The sequence below is a fragment of the Lynx canadensis genome, chromosome A3 (genome assembly GCF_007474595.2).
Source record: "Lynx canadensis isolate LIC74 chromosome A3, mLynCan4.pri.v2, whole genome shotgun sequence".
Classification (NCBI taxonomy): Eukaryota; Metazoa; Chordata; class Mammalia; order Carnivora; family Felidae; genus Lynx; species Lynx canadensis.
In genome coordinates this window covers 12,524,201-12,543,507 of record NC_044305.1, presented here as the reverse complement: position 1 = coordinate 12,543,507, position 19,307 = coordinate 12,524,201, and the positions used below count along the sequence as shown (strand labels likewise).

At 53.4% G+C, this 19,307-nt stretch overlaps 1 protein-coding gene across 1 annotated transcript in view; it reads right to left on the bottom strand.

Moving 5' to 3' along the window:
- PREX1 (phosphatidylinositol-3,4,5-trisphosphate dependent Rac exchange factor 1) overlaps positions 1-19,307 on the bottom strand; it is a 128,599-nt gene that overhangs the window by 23,949 nt on the left and 85,343 nt on the right. Inside the window, exons 3-5 of the mRNA XM_030309094.1 lie at positions 18,844-18,966; positions 11,967-12,071; positions 6,256-6,357 (exon numbers count right to left, since the gene is read on the bottom strand). Coding sequence (XP_030164954.1) covers positions 6,256-6,357; positions 11,967-12,071; positions 18,844-18,966 — 330 coding nt within the window. The remainder of the gene's footprint in view (positions 1-6,255; positions 6,358-11,966; positions 12,072-18,843; positions 18,967-19,307) is intronic.

Below are 19,307 nucleotides of genomic sequence, written 5' to 3'. Positions count from 1 at the left end.
TGGTCAAAAAATGAACCCACCACCACCATCCTGGTCCAGCCAGCTGCCACCTGAACCGCCAAAGTCAAACTCGGCCCCCACTCCCCACTCACGGTCCATTCTCCACACACGGCCAGAGGGATCCTGCCAGAACGACGTGAGACCCTGTCCTTCCCCTGCTCACAACCTTCCTAAGGCACCTACAACACTCAGAGAAGACAAAGACCCCGCAGTGGCCCACAAGGCCCTGCCTAGCTGGCCCCATCGCCTCTCTGACCTCACTCCCCTGCTCTCTCCCTCAGATCCTCCTCTGGCCTCCTCACTGTTCCTCGGACACAGTCCTGCCACAGGGCCTTTGCACTAGCTATGCCCTCTATCTGGCAGACTCTTCCCCGGGCTACCTGTACGGCCCCCTTCCTCACCTTCTCCTGGTCTCTGCTCAAAGGTCACCCTCGTAGCCCATCACCTGGTCCTTACCAACCATCTTGGCCTGAAATATTTCTGCTCCACAGCAACACGACAACTCTACAAACATGTTCATTTCCTATTCGTCCACTGACTGTCTCCCCCAGCAGAGTGGCAGTCCCACAGAGGTAGGGCTCTGGGCCGTTTTGTCCACTGTGCACCTAGCACCTGGGATGAAGCCTTCCACGTAACAGGGACTCCACAGCAGTTGGGGAACGAATAAACGGCCTTAAAACCCTCCGATGGTGCAGCACCAGCCAGAACCCTCCCCTGGAGGGAATCGGGAAGACTCCCGGGAATTTGCCAAGAGAAGAACACGCTCACTGTGGGGTTCGCTGGTTTCCAGGGCTGCCCGCCTCCTCCCCCCACCGCTCGCCGCCCATAAAGGTTCTTCACGTGCCAGCTCTGAGCTGTCCGTGTCCCAACTCCGGGAAACACGCCAGCCCCCGGCCATCGGGGCACTGAGGGAACAGCAACAAACAAAACAGGCCTAAACCCCTGCCCTGGCCAAGCCGACGCCCTAATGAGGAGTCAGAAAAAATCAATCCGTACACCAGGAGTCATAGAACAGAATGTGAGCTAGGGACAGGGACTGTGAAGAAAAATTAAAACAGGGTGAAGGGACAGAGAATGGCAGAGGTGTTTCTTCTGCTATAGCTGGGGTGGTCAGACAAGGCCTCTCCACGGAGGGGACAAGTGAGCAACAGAGCCCTGACGAGATGAGAGAGCGAGCCTCAGGATATCTAAGGTAATGATGTCCCTGAGGAAATTGCAAGTGCAAAGGCCCTGGGGCAGGAACCTGTTGTGTTCAGAGGGTGGCAAGGGGACAGATGTGGCTGGAGCAGAGTGAGAGGGATGGGAGAAGAAGCAGAGGGGGTCAGAGAGAAATACAGATTAACTGTGTAACACCTTACAGGTGTCAGTGAGGAGGAATCTGGATTTAAATGTGAGTGACAGGGAGCTGCTAGAGGGTTTTGAGGGAAAATGACGTGAACTGGCTCAGACTTACCTGCTGAGTTGAGAAGAGACGGCGGGGCACAAGGGCAGGGGCAGGAAGACCCAGTGGGGGCTGTGGCAGGGGCCCAGGGAGCGAGGTGTCGTGAAGCAGCTAGAAGGGCTGAACTCAAGAAAGAGTCCAAAGGCAGAGTCAATGGGGCCTCCTAATAGACTGGATGTAGGGTGAGCCAGAGACAGCTTGGGTTTGGCCTGAGCAAGCAGAAAAAAGAGGCCATTTATGGAAATGGGGACAAGGGGGTGGCAGGGCGGGGAGACCAGTCTGGGGGAAGGGGAGAGCCAAGCATTTCGTTTTGGGCACGTCAGATAGGAGACGCCTGTCTGACATCCAAGTAGGGAAGCTGAGTGGGCAGGAACACAGGTCTGGAATTTGGCCGACAGGTCCAGGCTGCAAGCTGGACACAGAGATGGGATTTAAAGCCCTGGGAACGTCCACAAAATACTTGTACATGGATGTTCATGGCAGCTTTGTTCGTAACGGCCAGAAAGCGCAAACGACCCAAATGTTCGTTAGTGAATGAATGGATAAAATGTGGTTCTATACAGCGGAATGTTATTCATCTAAAAAGGGAACGAAGTTATGATTCAGGCTGCAGTGTGGCTGAGCCTGGAAAGCACTGTGCTAAGGAAGAGAAGCCAGACACAAGAGGCTGCATATTCTAGGATTCCATCGAAAAGAAAGGTCCAGAGCGGGCAAATCCACAGAGGCCGGAAGTAGATGAGTGGTTGCCAGGGGCTGAGGGAAAGCGGAGTGACTGCTAATGGGTCTGGAGTTTCTTTGCAGGGTGATGAAAATAGTCTAAAATTATCATGATGAAGGTTACACAAATTTTGAATACATTTTTTTTTTTTCTTTAAAGGCCACAAAGTGGATGAGGCCACTCGGGAGCAAGTCTAGAGAGAGAAAAGGCCCAAAGACTGAGCCCTGGGCCCACTTGTGAGTGGAGGTCCGAAAGGTGAGTCACCAGCTGAGGAAGTGGAGGGGAAAGGGCCAAGGACATAGGAGGCAAAGGAGAACGGGGGGGCTGGAGTGGCAGCTGCCCCCTTTTGGGCTGAAGGGCCCGTCCAGCTTGCCCTGCACCTGCCTTGACCCGTCTCCATTACGCACCAGGCCCAGTCTGACTGGAGATGGGCAGGGACACGTTCACCACTGGGGGTCCTGAGCCACGCCAGCAGCTGGTGCACAGTGGCCCAGTGAGATCTGTGCATCACCAGGAAACAACCGAAAGGGGCAGTGACAGTCAGCCTCCCCTCAGGCACCTGTCATTTGAGCACTAGGGGCATTACCCCAAACCTGAATCATTTCCCTGGAAACACTGATGGAAAACTCAACAAAGCCTAAAAATGCCAACTGTCTATCCTGAGCCTGGGCTGGAAGCTGAGATAGAATGTTCCGGCTATTCTTAGGCAATGTTCAACTTCAGCCTTTTTCGGGCTGCTCCCAATGAGGCTTTCAATCTCGCCTCTTCTGTCTTCCCCCCCGGGCTCCTTGACCCTGTCTGCCTACTGGCTTCGGAGTTCAGCTCAAACAAGGGGGCTCAGAGGGCCACAGGGACATCTGTGAGGGCGTCAGCATTGCAGGGGCCGGAGGAGGAAGCTTGAGGGTTTGGGCTCATGGCATCGTCTTTTAAAATCCGCTGGAAAATGTGACAGGAAGGAGGGACTCAGGAGGGGTAGGAAGAGTTGTCCACAATCCCAGCTGTTCTCTGATGCAAACGTTCCAGCTGTGGGTGCCAGAGGCCAGGGCACAGAGCAATTCTGTCAGGCGGGGAGCATGGCACGTCCCCGAAGGAATCCAAGGGCCTGCTGGCTGGTCCCCGGTGCTATCTGCACTCCCGGTAAACACAGCTGGAGACCGAGGAAACGGGGCAAGTAAACAGCCATTTGGTCAGGACAGCAAACCCACAGCCAGGCTGCATCATCATTTCCTGTGGGCAGTTTCTCTAGTTCTGTTCTTCTCCGTCTGCTCTCCTGGGAATCCAGAGCCCATAGATCCCACCAGACCAAACTGTGGCCTCCCATTGCGAGCTTAGAGTCCGCCCCCATACATGGGTCTAGCTCCACTGCTCGTTAAAATACGTTACGGAAACAGCCACTCCCCACACCCGCTGAGACCCCAGACTTTTCCAAGGTCCAGAAACCAAAGGGTTAACACCTAGGAAGCCTCGGTTGGGCTGTGGGGCTAGAGTCGGCCTTTGCTCTAATGGGTCAGACGTTCAAGGTTTTAAAACCCAGGAAAGAAGGAACAGAGCAGCCACTGAGCCACAAAACACAAGGCCACCGACCTTCCCAGACCCCTGCTTAGGGAACTGAGAAGGTCAGCATCCCCAGAACCCAAGCACTCTGGCAGCTTAATTCCCCAAAGTGCTTAACAGGCAGGGTAGCCTCATGGTTGGAGGGCGGCCCTCTAGAAAAGGGCTCAAATCGTGAGCCCTACAGCTCCCCTACTATGTGGCCTGGAACTGGCCACTTCCTTCCTCTGTGCCTCAGTCTCCCAAGTGGGGCTAACCGCAGGGCCTCGCTCATCGAGTTGTTCTAAGAATTAAGTGAATAGATGTCCGACCATCTGTATGAATAACAGCCGTCTGTGTTAATACAAACCGCGTATTACACGTGAGTAAACTGAGGCCCAGAGAAGTGACGTGCACCAAGTCAGGCAGCGAGTAAATGGTGGAGCTAGAATTGAAATCCCAGCAGCCTATGGCTGCAAAGCCTGGCTCTACCCCAGGGGTCAGCAGAGTTTTTCTGCAAAGGGCCAGATAGTAAATATTTTAGGCTTTGTTGGCCGCATCCGGCCTCTGTGACACAGTCTTCTTTGTTTGTTTTTTGGGTCTGTTGTTTTTTTTTTTTAACAACCCTTTAAAAAAATGTAAACATCATTCTTAGCTCCTGTGTTGTACAAAAACAGGCCACGGGCTAGGTCTGGCTCACAGGCCACAGGGTTGGCAACCCCTTGCCCTAAACTGCTACAGAGCCCTGCCTCTTAAATGCAGGCATCCAGTGCACGTTTGGAAAACACCACCAGACAGACCTAATGAAGCACACCTGTAGGTCCAGTTCAAGCCACAGGCTACCAGTTTGCAAGTTCCACCTGGAGCTCCTTCTGCACCAAGGTGAAGAGCTAGAGACACACGGCATTTCAAACACGTGTTTACGGGTCAAGAGCAGCAGCGAGAACAACCACAGAAGGTCCTTTTGAGATCCCTGGGACAGACAAACAGCAGGAGGCCAGAGGAGGTACAGAGAGTACTGTCCCACCAGCCATGGCTGCACAGGTTAGAGGCCTCTGTTCACAGACCCCAGAAAGGGTCTGGTCCAGCTCAGAGACTCAAGGGTCCCCCACCATCTCCAGCAGAAAGCCAAGTTCAGGTTGGCCCTAGTAATCTTCCCCTCCCTCCGCTCTGCCTTCCAGTTGATGGAGCAAGGCCTCAATGACAATGATGTGGCCTCAATGACAGGTGCGTGAACGAGGCACCATCAGCCAAATTAATCCACCAGCAGGGACCCCCAAGGAACAGCCGTCAGATGCCAGGCCTTTGGGATGGAGCCAGGGCAGGCTTGGGCCAACGGCCACCATTTCCAAGGGTCGAAAACCCTGGGCGGAGAGCAGCGGATGGTGGCAGGGCCATCCACCCAGCTGGGGATCCACCCAGAAGCCAACTCTGAAGCTGAGAATTAAGATTTCTGGGGCGCCTGAGTGGATCAGTCAGTTAAGCATCTGACTCTTGATTTTGGCTCAGGTCATGATCTCGGGGTCATGGGATCGAGGCCCTTATTGGGCTCTACACTAGGCATGGGGCCTGCTTGAGATTCTCTCTCCCTCTCCCTCTGCCTCTGCCCATCCCCTGCTCGCTCTCTCGCTCTCTCTCTCTCTCTCTCTCTCTCTCTCTCACACACACACACACACACACACACACAATAAATAAAAAATTAAAAAATAATAATAATTAAAAAAAGAATTCTTGGGTCACCACCCAAGCAGCAAATCTTCCCTGGCCCACCCTACCAACGCTAAATCAAAGGTGGCTAAACAGTGAAGAAGACAGCAGGTGTGTGGTTTGAGCTCAGTGCACCCAGCATCACCCGTATCCTCTTCTGCAAACAGCCAGGACAGTGATGAGGAGCTCCCGCATCCCCCACCCACCGGCTTGTGGCCTGTGGGGTCGTGTGATTGGTTGGAGGTGGGAGCACATGACATAAATCTGCACCAATTAGAGCTCGTTTGCTCAGAGTGACTGGGTCAGGCGTGGAGCACCTGATCCTGATATCAGCCAATGAAAACATAGCGCAGCCCAGCTCACAGTCACTGGACCACGTCTCAACCAATCAGAGCCCAACACTGCCCAGCTCGTAGCCACTGGGGTAAAGTGCAAGCTCAAGCACCCGGGAGAAGAAGAAAGGGCACAAGCAAAGATTTCATGTAATTGGCTCACATTAAACCACATGACTCAGGCCCAAGCCACTCAGAACATCACATTCTTCCGGCCACAGGTGGCCAAAGCCTGAGGGACTCTGGGAACTCATGTCAGAGCTACTAAAAGAAAGGTTCCCTCTTTCCCACTATCCTTGAACTTTGGGAGGTGTGAGGCCAGGGTAACACGACCACCTGGTACCACACGGAAAACAGAGCTGAACAGTGGAAAGCAGAAGGTCCTGGAGGGATCCGGCCCGGCCCAGAGCCAGCACCACCCCTATACGTCTCAGCTACTTGAACTCACAAGTGTTTTGATTAAGCCAGTCAGAGCTGGGTTTCCTGTCACTTCTATTGCAGAGAGAGGAGCTGGGTGAACATCTCACCTTGAGGAGAAGGGGGTACTTGCAAATCCTCTGAATTGGAGACAGCAGGTAGCCCTCCAGAGGGATGTCTGTGGTCTTCCGGCCTCCCAGAAGCATGCAACTCTGCAAAAGGACATAAGACCTTCATTAAAACTCACCAGGGATGGCAAAGGGATTTGGCCACCTTCAAAGAACCATGGGGAGCACTCTTAAAACACTGCGACAGACTTTGGAAGCAATTTAGCAACACCCAGGGGAGATGAAAATATGCATCTCTTCAAGCCAGCACAAAGCCCAGATCAGGGGCTGGCAGTCGACGGCCCGTGGGCCAAATCCCGCCCACTGCCTGTCTTGGTAACCAAGGATTTCCTGCAACAGAGCCACATCTATTTGCTTTCGTGCCATATCTGGTTGCTTCCAAGCCACCACGGCAGAGCTGAGGAGTTGCAACAGAGACCATGCAGTCACAAAACCTGAAATGTTTACTGTCTGGCCTTTTACAGAAAAGCTTGCTAACTCCTGATCTATAGGAACTATCGGAGCTTCGAGACACGCACCAGACGCAGGAGCATGGACGTTCAAAACTGCCTCGTATGGAATAGCAAACAACGCAAAGCGAGGTACAGAGCCATCAACTGCTGGCGTTTTGTGAGTTCGAGCCCCGCACTGGGCTCTGTGCTGACAGGGTACAGCCTGCTCAGATCCTCTGTCCCCCTCTCCTTGCCCCTCCCCAGCTTGCTCTCGCGTGCTGTCTCTCAAAAATAAACAGTAAAATTAATTAAAAATAATCTCTAAAAAAAATAATAAAAATAACCATCAACTGAAGACTGGGGAACTACGCCTATGGTAGACTGACACAATTGCCACACTAAATGGCAGTAAAAACGGGGGACCTGACAGTCGCAGAGGGACACAGAGGGACCCCAAACACCAAAGGATGTGCATGGTATGAACCCATCTACAGAAAGCTTTTAAAAACACACAACACAGGGGTGCCTGGCTGGCTCAGTCGGTTAAGCATCTGACTTCAGCTCAGGTCACGATCTCTGGGTTCATGGGTTCGAGCCCCGCATCGGGCTGTCTGCTGTCAGCACAGAGCCTGCTTCGGATCCTCCATCCGCCCCCCCTCCCCGCCTCTCCCATGCGCGCGCTCTCTCTCTCTCTCTCTCTCCCAAAAATAAACATCTAAAGAAAATAAAATAAAAACACACAAAACCAGGCATTGCTTATGGAGAACACATCTATAGTGAAATACAAAAACATGGGTGGAAAAAAAAATAATAAACCAAATTCTAATGGGGGGAGAAGTTACCTCTGTAGAGGGAAGGTAACAGGATCTGGAAAGTGAACTGGGTCCCCCACCATGCCCCTCACAGTCCTGTCCCTGGGGCGTACTATGTGACCAATATATGCATGCATGCATGCATGCATGCACGAATGAATGAATGAATGAATGGACAAACGAATGACACAAAGGATGAACACACTGTCAGCACATCCCACAATCTCCGCCTTCCTCCTCAACACCATGCTGGCAGACTGCAAACGAAACAGGAACTCTCGGGAAAAAGAATTCTCATTCATTCATTCATTCATTCATTCCACGAATTTACACTGTGTGCTTGCTATGTGCTGGGCGCAGTTCCAAGCACGAGGAAACCTGCCCAGCAAAGCAGACAAATTCCCTGCTTATACTGCAGTGAAAATGAGACCAGGGAACATTTACCGTGCACTTACGACGTGCTAGGCTCTGTGCCTCGTGCTCTGCCTCTATGTAAAGTTCATCGTTGCAGCCCCCGCAAAAGCAGGGGTACTACCCCCCCCCATGACAACTGGCGCAGAAAACTGAAAGAACAGGTCCAAGACTCAGGGGTGCTGCCTTCCACGGATCTCAAGGGGCCCTCTCCTTGGAGAAGCAAGACCCCGGGGCCCCCAGGGCCCCGGCTCTGACAGGAGCTGCGTGGCCCCCGCACCTCCCCCAGGCACAGACGGGGGATCGGAGCTGTGGCAGCTGGGAGATGCCAGGCCCCACACTGTTCACACTCGGGCCTTTGTCCTCTGAGCCAGTGCTCAGCACAAGCTGCCCTGGTGATGTCAGCTCCGGGCAGAGAGAGGGGAGCCTGGGGGTAGCGGAGTGCTTTCCAGAAGCCCCCAGGACCTGGCGGGAGAAGGGCCGGCCTCTTTGTCCGGGATCAAGGGGTTTTCACATAACTGTCAAAGCTGCCAACCGCACTTCTCCCCCAAACACTCCAAATTCCTGTTTCGCTTTATTTTCATTTAAGAGAAAAAAAAAAAAGAAGCAAACACACGTTGAGTTGCCATTCACTATTCCAGCAAGATCACACTCCAGGCACAGTGGGAAGAACTTCGGCGAATTATCTCTCTAAATTCTCCTCCTTCACAGAACCGACTCGGGTGAGTGCATTTACTACATGTATGCTGCAATAAAAAAGCTTTTTATAAACCTCAGATCCCTTCCATTATCCAAATGCTCCTTCATTATCTAGCCCTTTCCCTCCTTCTGATCTCACTTCCTCCCATACTCTCCATTCCAGCTACCCTGGCTTCTAGCTATATCTCAAACAGGCTCCTACCTCAGGGCCTTGGCACTTACAATTCCTCTACCTGGAATGCTTTCCTCCCAGATACTCCTTGCCGCTCTCTCTCTTTAACTCCCTCAAAACATCCTGTCATCCTTAATGGGGACTATTTCTTCCGGGGGATTTCATACCACATGACAATCCCATAAGTTTCTCCTACTAGAATAGCTGCTCCACGAGAGGGAGGACTTTTCTTGCCTTGGTCACTGCTATTCCCCAGCACTTAGCATGAATGAGTAAACGAACACATTACCCCCATTTTACCGACAAGAAAACTGAGTCACAGAATGATGCAGTCGCCATTCTATCTCGCAGCTAGCACACAGCACGTCGTGAGCGGAAAGCCAGAGCCTGTCTATTCGCAACGTCTTAACACTCCATCAGAGACTCAAGACAGCTCTCCTGCAGGTGGCCAAAAGCTGGGAGACACCAGCAAAGAGGGGGAAAGATGACGAGCTTGCATTCGCAACGTCTTAACACTCCATCAGAGACTCAAGACAGCTCTCCTGCAGGTGGCCAAAAGCTGGGAGACACCAGCAAAGAGGGGGAAAGATGACGAGCTTGCTGGCACTCCATGTGTCCTCCCCCTGCCCGATCCGGCCCAGCCCAGCTGTCGCTAGGAAAACGGCAGCCTGGTGCACCAGGAAGACTGCAGGAGAGAGAGAGGAAGGAAGGAAGGAAGGAAAGAAAAAGCGAGGCCCTTCCCTTCCCACACCCTTGCAAACACCATCCTGGCATCTTCCTGCTTCTCAAGACACGGCTGAGCCCAAGAGGACACCCCCAGAAAGAGGGACCGTCAGCCAGGCCTAGATAGAGCCTGGGCAGCGGGGACTGTGGGACTAAGGTCAGCAGGTGGGTCACCGAAACAGGGTCGCGTGTGTGTGGTCTTGTGCTACGCGACTTCATCTCTGCTTTTGGCCCAGACTCCTGAATGAATATAAGTACAAAACTGGAAACGTAAAGGTGCAGGTGGCAGTAACAAACGGCATCGGCCCCGAATGCTAAGGCACTTGACACAAAAGGAAATCCATTGACCCATCTGCCTTTCCTCAGACGCTCACTGGAACTGGACCACAAGCATCAGGAGCTCACTAGCGAAGGAAACATACATTTTGAATCAAAATTCTGGAAACACTCTGTCAGAGACTGTGCATCAGGGAGAAGTACACGTAAGAATTTTATCATGCAGGTTGGCTCTCTGGGCGCGTGGTTAACACTCCTTATGCTACGGCCCGTAGCCACTCTACTCTTGGGTGCTCTATTCTCTATGTGCCCTTGGGAAATAAAGCAGTACTTGGGGGCGGGAGTGTTGGTCTTTGACTGAATGAGCAGGGGATTTAGAAGCGAAGGATCGAGGGGCGCCTAGGTGGCTCAGTTGGTTAAGTGTCCAACTTTAGCTCAGGTCATGATCTCACGGTCTGTGAGTTCGAGCCCCGCGTCGGGCTCTGGGCTGGCAGCTCAGAGCCTGGAGCCTGCTTCGGATTCTGTGTCTCCCTTTCTCTCTGCCCCTTCCCTGATTGCGTGCACTCTCTCTCTTGCTCTCAAAAATAAATAAACATTTTAAAACATTAAAAAAAATAAAAGAAAGATCAGGATTTGAACCCACGAGAACATCAATCACTTTTCACGTACTCTTAGGAAGTCGCTGAAGATTTGAGATTCATCACAATCACCTGTGGCAAAGGCTATGCGGTGTCCCCCAAGGTATTCTTCCACGGCAACATTATTGCCATCTGGGCACACAGCTACATGCCCCAGCCTTCCCTGCAGCTGGGTGTAGCCGTGTGACTAGGTCCCGGATGTGAGTAGAAGAGATGTGTGCAACTATGCCTTTAAGAGGAGAAGGGCAGGCCCCCCTTCCCGCCCTTCTGCATCCCACTACCTGGAACGTGGAAGTGGTGAGAAGTCCACTTACACCCTGCTGATGAGGGTGCACACTAGGGCACTGGCTCCTGACACAAGGGCCCCTATACCGGCCCCAGACTGTCTATATCCGCACTGTTAACATGAAAGAGAAACATTTATCTTGTTGAAACCGCTGTGATTTGGCATGTCTGCAGAGCAGGCAAATGTATATCTTAGTTCATACACAACAGATAGTGGCTGGTAAAGCCCCAAGGAAGTCACAAATGAGAACCTTCATCCACAAGCCAAGCTCTGCAACTACAGAGCCTGTAGAGCGAAGGCCATCACGGATGTCTGGGGTGTGGCCCGACCCATATCTAGTCCCAGCTTACTTCCACAAGCGCAAGCCAACGCCCTCTCGGGCTCCACCCCACCCTTAGGGCCGGTGGTTTGGGTAGAGTTGACTCTGCCCTCCAGCTCCAGAAGTAGCCAATCAGCAACGACCAACCTCTCCATCTAGAACAACTGGTTCAGGGATAGGGTCTTGAGTCAAGCTGAGCCAATGAGCATCAGACCCAGGATTCTTGCTGTTACTACTGAGCTAAGGGGAGCTCTCTTATCCTAAGGCTGCTCAGTTATCAGAGGTATGAGCACAAAGCTGCTGGAGGCCACGTTGGCAACCCCAAGGAGACAGCCTCCCTGAGAACGGAACCAAGGCGGGGCAACGCAGAACCAAGAAACACGTCCCTGATGACATATTTACACCCCTAGATTCTCAGTGCCTGAAGCCCTCTGGGGTCTTAAACTTCCCAGAAAAGCGAACCCATGTATTTTTTTTTTTTTTTTTTTTTTTTGGCTTAAGCCAATTTTAACTGGGCTTTCTTTCACTCATAACTAAATAATCCTAATAATACAATTATTACTACCATTGACACCACTCTTTTCAGGGTCACGACTTTAGACCAGAAATTGGCAAACTTGGCCCGAGGGCCAGATCCAGCCCTCTGCCTGTTTAGTAAATAAACTTTCCTGGAACACAGCCACGCTCACGCCTTTATATATTATTTATGGCGGCTTCCATGCTACCAGGGCAGAACTGAGTCACTGTGACAGAGAGCGCATGATGCAAAAAGGCAAAAATGTGGCCCTTTCCAGAAAACGTCCGGCGATCCCAGCGTTACCCCAGCTGTCATGCCCAGCCGACCCGGGCAGCACAGGTCAGCGCGAAGCTGTCTCGTGCCCAGGGATTCGCAAGGCCGAAGCCGAGGGGAAGACAAGTAAACTTACCAAGAGGAAGGCGCGGACAGTGGGGATCTTGTTGAGCTCCACAAGCAGCCGCAGGGCCTTCTCGTGGTTGCTGCAATATTCCTCGTACACGCAGAACTTGTCCTTCTGCAAGACAAGGACAGAGCCTGTGGGAGACAGCCCGTGGCAGGAGAGCAGGTACTCTGAGATGTGCTGACAGCTGGGCCAGCCTGGGAGGAAGGACTGGCCCAGAGCCTGAGCGACCACACAGCAGGAGGGGTTTCAGGTAAGGTGGCTCCCACTCGCTGCAGGCCTCGCAGCCTCCACTCCTGTCCCCATTCTTCACCCAGCAGCCTGAGTAACCTTTCAGGAAGCAGCACAGCCCAGGGTCAAGTGCACGGACTCAAGCCAGCAACCTGGGATTGAATCCCGGCTCTGCATTTACAAGCGTGAACCTGGGCAAGGTACCTGACCGCTCTGTGTCTCAGTTTCCTCATCAGTGGAGTTATTAATAGGCCTTAACTCATGGGGTTGTTATAAGAATTAAATGAGTTAAAACATAAGGTTTCAGCATATAGTAGGAGCTCAAGAAGTGTCCGCCCTTAGTATTAAAGCACAAGTCAGACTGTGTCACATCCCTGCTTAAAACCCCCCAGTGGCGCGGCACCTGGGTGGCTCAGTCAGTTGAGCATCCGACTTCGGCTCAGGTCATGATCTCACAGTTGATGAGTTCGAGGCCCGAGTCAGGCTCTGTGCTGACAGCTCAGAGCCCGGAGCCTGTTTCAGATTCTGTGTCTCCCTCTCTCTCTGCCCCTCCCCAGCTCATGTTCTCTCTGTCTCAAACATTTAAAACAAAAATTAAAAAACAAAACAAAACAAAAACCCAGTGATATTCTATTACACTACAAATGAAATCCAACACTTGATTATGAATTTCAAGGGCCAGATACATGACCCTGTCTTTCTCTGACATCATCTCACTGGCCTTCTATCTACTCCTTGACTTTGCCAGCCTATTCCTACCTCAGGGCCTTTGCACTTGCCATTTCCTCTACCCAGAACACTATGCCCCCAGGCCTGACTACTCTCCAACTCAAATTCCACCTCCTCAAATGCCACCTGGATTACCCTAGCTAAAGCAGCCATCCAGGTATGATCTGGAATTATTCAGATTATTTGTTTATCTGTCTTTTCTGCAGGGTAGTCCGCTCCCTGAAGGCAGTGGACCACGTCCGTCTTGCTCACTGAGGTATTCCCAGACCCTGGCACAATGCCTGGCATACAGTAGGCCCCTCGATGAACACTTGCTAAATAACTGACCTTAAACACCTACCACGTGCAATGCCCTGTATATACGAACGTAAAGAATCTAGATAAAGCTCAGGAATGTGGGGGAGAAAATAGATCCCTGGTCTCTGACACATAGCAGCGACAGCCTTGAGGCAAGGGGATACCTCTGTTGACCTCCAAACGCCCCCTAAGCCCCAAGTCGGACTCTTTCCAATCTAGAGGTCATCTGTGGGTCACCAGGTCTGTAACCATCCGTCAGGGCTTCTGGGACCAACAGGAAGCTTTGCACTGAACATTCTTGGTTCCAAAAGGCTCACACAATACTGCTTCCCAGCCCGCCAAACCCTAAACAAGGATGTCCTGGGTAAAGCCGCTGGACAGGAAGGGCTGAAGGGCCTTGACCTTGCACTGGGGGTTGGGCAGGAGACCCCAAGAAGCTGAGGAAGGAAGAGGCGGGTCTACAAAGCAAGTAACTCATCTTGTTTCTAAACAAACCCCCCAGTCATCCTGCCGACGGGCGGCTACAGGAAGCAGAAAACCAGAGAGGAGAGAGGATGGGTTTCAGAATCAGTAAGCCGCCCCCACCCGCCCGGGCTCGCCTCTGGGGGCTCCGTGTGCACCCTCTGAGCAGACGCCCTGAACAGCAAAGGGCCCACAGCCAGAGCCACTGGCCGACACGGAGCACTTAGTACACGCCTCGCGCTAGTCTCTTGGAAAGAGGGTAAACCCATTCGGTCCTCGCAGGAACCTGCCAGGTGGTTACTGGACCCGCCCCACTCACACGTGGGAAAACCAAGGCCAAGTCCTGAGCCCGGGGTCTCACAGCCTCTCTCAACTCCCCCTTGCTGCCATGAAGCTCTGGGGCCTGACCGAAGATGGGGATGGGAGCGGGAGGCAACAGGGGGACAAAACCCAAGCCACAACACCACAAACAAAGCTCGGACGGGACTGCAGAGAATGATGAAAAAGTTACTCGAGAACCAGACCGCCTGGGTAGGAAACCCAGCCCCAGGCTCCCTAAGTAGCGGGTGTGGCCCTGGACAAGCTGCTTCACCTCTTTACGCCTTGGTTTCCTCATCCGCCAAACAGACATGATAACAGCCCCTCACTGCTTGCGCTGCAGGCGGGGTAAATAACTTAATATTTAATATAACTGGGACACGATGAACTCTATATAATATTTCAAAATTCCTCGAAAAGTATTAGCTACAAACACAATGGGCAAACATGAATATTAGAGAAAAACACCAAAACAGACAACGTTAGGATCATCCGGGAGAAACGGCCCTGACGCCTACCTCCAAGGAGCGGCCACAAATGACCTCAAACGTTACAAGACACAAGCCACATGTTCCAAACACTACCACCAATGTCTGCATGCACACGGAAACACACAGAGTCCCCGACCATCTCCCTCACCCAGTGTCTGCAGACGCGCAAGGGCAGGGAAGGGGAAAAGGGGACCCCAGCATCCCCGCCCCCGCCCCCCGCACACACGCTGCCCAAGCGGACGCTTTCCATTTCCAGTGGTCTCCAGTGAGCCCACGGGGCCATCAAGGCCCGTGGAGACTGGTCAGGAGGTCTGCCCCACAGGGGTTCACCCAAGCGAGGACAAAAGATGTGAGGGAGGCCTCTAGACACAGGTGGAGCCAGGCCTCAGCTGCGGACCACGGGGAGGTGGGCTGCAGAGAAGAGAGAAAGGCCTTTCCAGTTGAAGGTGACAGGAAGTGGCCCGCCTGAGGCCTGCTCCTGCAGAGAAGGCCTGCAGGGCCCTATTACAGGGGGGGCTGGGCTCTGAATGCAGGCACATGAAGGACAGCAGGAGGTCCCAACCATATGTAAGGAGCTATAGCGACTGGGGGGCCCCTACTAGTGCTGTTCAGAAATAAGACACCAGAGCCCCTGAGACCGTAGCGGCATCAACCTCAACCTCATACGTGCGGTCGCAAGTTCTCCACCCAAGTTCACGGTCTGGCTTCCCAGGTTGCCAGCTCTGCGGCCTTGAACAAGGCATGTCATGTTTCAGAGCCTCTGCGTTCTCGTCCATAAATTGTAGACAATAACGGCTTCCCCACCAAGAGGCGGTTTGGCAAGATTATCAGGTGAACACGTTGTAAGTCCTTCGAATGGTCCAGAGCGAGGACTCACTAAGTCTTGGCTGGTATTAGTGTTGCTGTTATTGAGGCTGCTCTCACTACCATCGTCAGGACCTCGGGTGAACAGGTCTGTGAACAGGGTGGGGCACTGGGTGGGTAGGCTCTGATGGTGAAAAGAAGAGACGCCAAGTGGGGAGGAAGGGAGCTGAGTGGGTTCACAGGTTTAGACCAGGCCGGCAGGGAAAGGCACCAGGCAGAATCCGGGAAACGCAGTAGGCCTTGACCTCAGGTACGTCTCCCTTCTCGGCTGTGCAGTGTCCACCTCCCCCCACCCACCCCTGCCCTGTGAGCCCCGTGGGGGCGGGGCTTGCATCGGCTGGGGTCACTGCTGTAGTACTGGAGTCACCAGCAGGGAGCAGGCGTCGTGAGGACTTGATGAATGGAGGCAAGGAAGCAGGAGGAATTAAGAGGAGCCCAACAGACCTCAAACCAGCTCCCGCTCCTTCTAGATGACCCTGGTCCACTGCAGCCGCGGCCTCGGCTCTTTGCTGGGACGTGCCTGGTTTTACCCACCCGCCACCCATTCCCCCTTGTTCGTTCTGGTCATGGGCCCCAACTTTTCCCCTGGGAACCACCTCCTCCACTGAGCCCACTGACCCCACCCCACTCCCAGGCACCGCAAGTGAGCGCACGACCCAGGCCAAATCAATCAAAGAGTCCCCTGTCCTGGCAACGGTGGCCATGTGCCCCAAGCTGGGCCAAGGACAGCCCTCAATGACTCATGCTGGAATTACTGTGGAGAGAGGCTCTCTTTGAACTGTCACTGCCGAGCTGGCAGACTGTCAGCCTGAAGCTGCTAAAGGCCACGTCTGCCACCCTGTGAGGCACTCGGCCCCCCACCCCTCGAGAATGAAGCCAACACAGAGGAAATCAGAGCCTAAAGAGAAAGACCGAGTCCTGGAAACACCATATGGGGCCCTGGATCCAGCTATGCCTAAATCCCGCTCACTGGAATATTTCGTTTGTATGAGCCATAAAGTCTTTTTTGTTGGCTTAAGCCTACTTGAATTGGTGTTTTCATCACTCGCAATGAAGACAGTCCTAATAAATGCACGCTCTGAAAGGCGGGAGAAAATGAAAAACTGGACCCAAGCCTGGTGAGGTGACAGGGTCTCCCTGTCCACTTCCATCTGTACCCTGAAAAGACTGGGCCAGAAAGCAGAGGCAGATCTGTTTATTCTCACACGCTGACCCCAATCAAAGAGTGGCACTGGCTGGAACTGGTGAGAAGGAGTCTCAAGCCCCACCCCCACCCCAGGGAGCCCGAGGCAGAATGCTGTGATAGCAGTGAGGGGAGGCTCCCCCGAGCCCCTCTTCCGCTCTGTCATCCTCTCCTTCAGCTTGTGAAAACGGCAGGGGACCAGGACTTGAGGCTTGGAGAAGTTAAATTTAGCAAATGGAGACACCCCCTCCTCAAAACCATGCCCGGCTCCATCACTCCCCTGTCCTTGCCGGGAGCCTAATCCCAGCTGTGTCTCGGGGCCCCAGACCCTGCAGATATGGAAATGCTGCTTTTGACGGCTCAGAGCCCAAGTGTTCAATTTCCTCCCAGGGGCCCCACATGGGGCTTTGATTGTTGTGCCAAGAAGAAAGGGACAAGCAGTTGTGCACACACAGATGTGGTGGGCGGGGAGGATGTGAAGGAGGAGAAGTGGACAGATGCCAGCTGGGACAGCTGGGGGAGAGGGTCGAGCCCCCGGGGAGGCTTCACGGATCGTCAGAGGTGACGGCTGCCGCCCGCAACGGCCCGGCCCGGGAGCCTCGCTGCCTCCACGGACGCCATCTGCTCCAGGCCACTCCCTTTGCACCCAAAAAGACCGAGGCTCAGACGGAGGCTGGCCACGTGGACGCCTCCCCCATCGCAGAGGGAAGCGTGAGATCCCGGTCTGACTTTTGCGAGGGTTTCCCCAACGTATCATCCGCTTATCCGCACAGCTACAGGGAGGGGGTGAGAGCCACTCACACCGCACGACCCTGCTACAAACCTGCAATTCTTAGGGGGAGATCTCTATGGGATCTGCCCCCACGGCATCCCTGCACCCCCCCGCATCACTGACTCTGCACCGGCCACACCAGCCTGCCTGCCTTCCCCTCCGTGCACACCTGGTCCAGGGCCTCTGCCCTCGCGAGGGTCTCCCTCTGGAACGTCCCGCCCCCCCACACCCACCCCCACCCCCGGCCAAGATCATCCCACTTTACCATGCTCCAGAGGCCTGCCCTGAGGCAGTCGGGGTTGCCAGATAAAACACGGGACACCCAGACGAGAAACACGGGACACCCAGATGAGTCTGAATTTCAGAGGAACAACAAATCATTTCTTACTGGAAGTGTGTCCCAAACAGTGCATGAGACATACTCACACTAAAGAATTATCTTTCATTTGCCAACTTGCTCAGATGTCATGGGTGTTTTTGTTTGCTCCGTCTAGCAATCCTGTCCCTGACTTCCCAATGTCAAGCAACTTCGAGCGCAGTCACTCCTCGCACATCTGTATTTTATATCCTTCGTAACCCGGGTCACCATCTGTACTGGCATCCTCCGTTTCTGCAGCCTGCGAGCCTCACGGTGGCGACAATAAATCTGTCTTATTTAGGGCGGCATTCCTCAGGGCCAAGTACAGCGCCTGGCACACAGTAGGTGTTTAGGATGTATTTCAGGAAACTTAGCGTGTAAGGTGATGAAAAACATAAGCCCTGGGGCCAAATTACAATGGCCCAAGTCCCGGCTCCAGCATTCCCTAGCCGTGTGAGCTTGAATCATGATCTACCCTCTCTGGGCCTCCGTTCCCCTGTTTGTAAAGTGAGTACAATAACGATGCACACTGTCGAAGGTTGTTGTGAAGTTTTGATCAATTAAAATACGTGAAGCACTTAGAACAGCACCGGGCACAAAGAGAACATCTGTGCTAGTTTGCCATCAACTCAGTAGGTGGTGGTCAGGTTTTAGGGTGCCCACCCCCTCCTCCCGCCAACCATTCTCTCACTACTCCAAGCAACTCGGGAATCCTGCAGGAAGAGACAGACTATTGTGAAAAGCCATCAGCCTCTCCGACCAGCAGCTGAGTGGGAACCCAAGACACCCTCGTGGGTCGGGGGGTGGCCAAGCTGGGACTCACACCCAGGTCTGCCTGGCCCAGGTCCACCCTCTTGGCACTGGCTACCCTGTTGGTCATTCTGCGGCAGAAGGGTCCTGCCAGGCCAGGAGGTCACGGGAACCCCAGGACATGGTCGTTCCACAAGGAGCCCCGAGGAAAAGGGAGCCGCACTCCACATGGCATCGAGGGGAAGGAGAGACAACTAAAAACAGCACTAATCTGCAGGGACCGAACGGCTTCCCCCGTTCCTGTGGGCAGAGGCTGGGCCTGCCTGCCACCTGCCTCTCGGTGTCCCAGACAGGCCTGCAGAGGAGGCTGGGGAAAGAGCCCACTCCCCCAAAGCTACAGGCTCCAACAGGGGCTGGGGCACCGTACTCACGAATTTTAAAAACACGTTCCCAAGTTCATGCTGAGACTGAGGCTCGGGATGTAAACAATACTCCAAGGCAGCCAAGAAATCCTTGTGGACTTCCAAGATGTCTTCGATGTTCGAGAACAGGATCTGTGAGGAAAAGCGAGGCCCGAGGATAGAGTTAATCAAGGCACAGAGGGAGAGCAAGATCAAGCATGAGAACATGCATAACCCCCAGTGTAGACGAGAATATGATGCAACAGGCACACTGGTACACTGCAGCCAGTTTAGCCACTCACGAAAATAACTACAACAAAATACTGCCAGCATTTATTCATGCCTAATCCTGTGCTACGAACCTTACGTGCACTTACGGCATCGAATTTTCTGTGTGACTCCATGAGGCAGAAACTACCGTCATCCCCCATTTATAGATGAAGAACGGGGACCCAAAATAAATTAATATTCTCAAGGTCACGCAGTCCACTAAG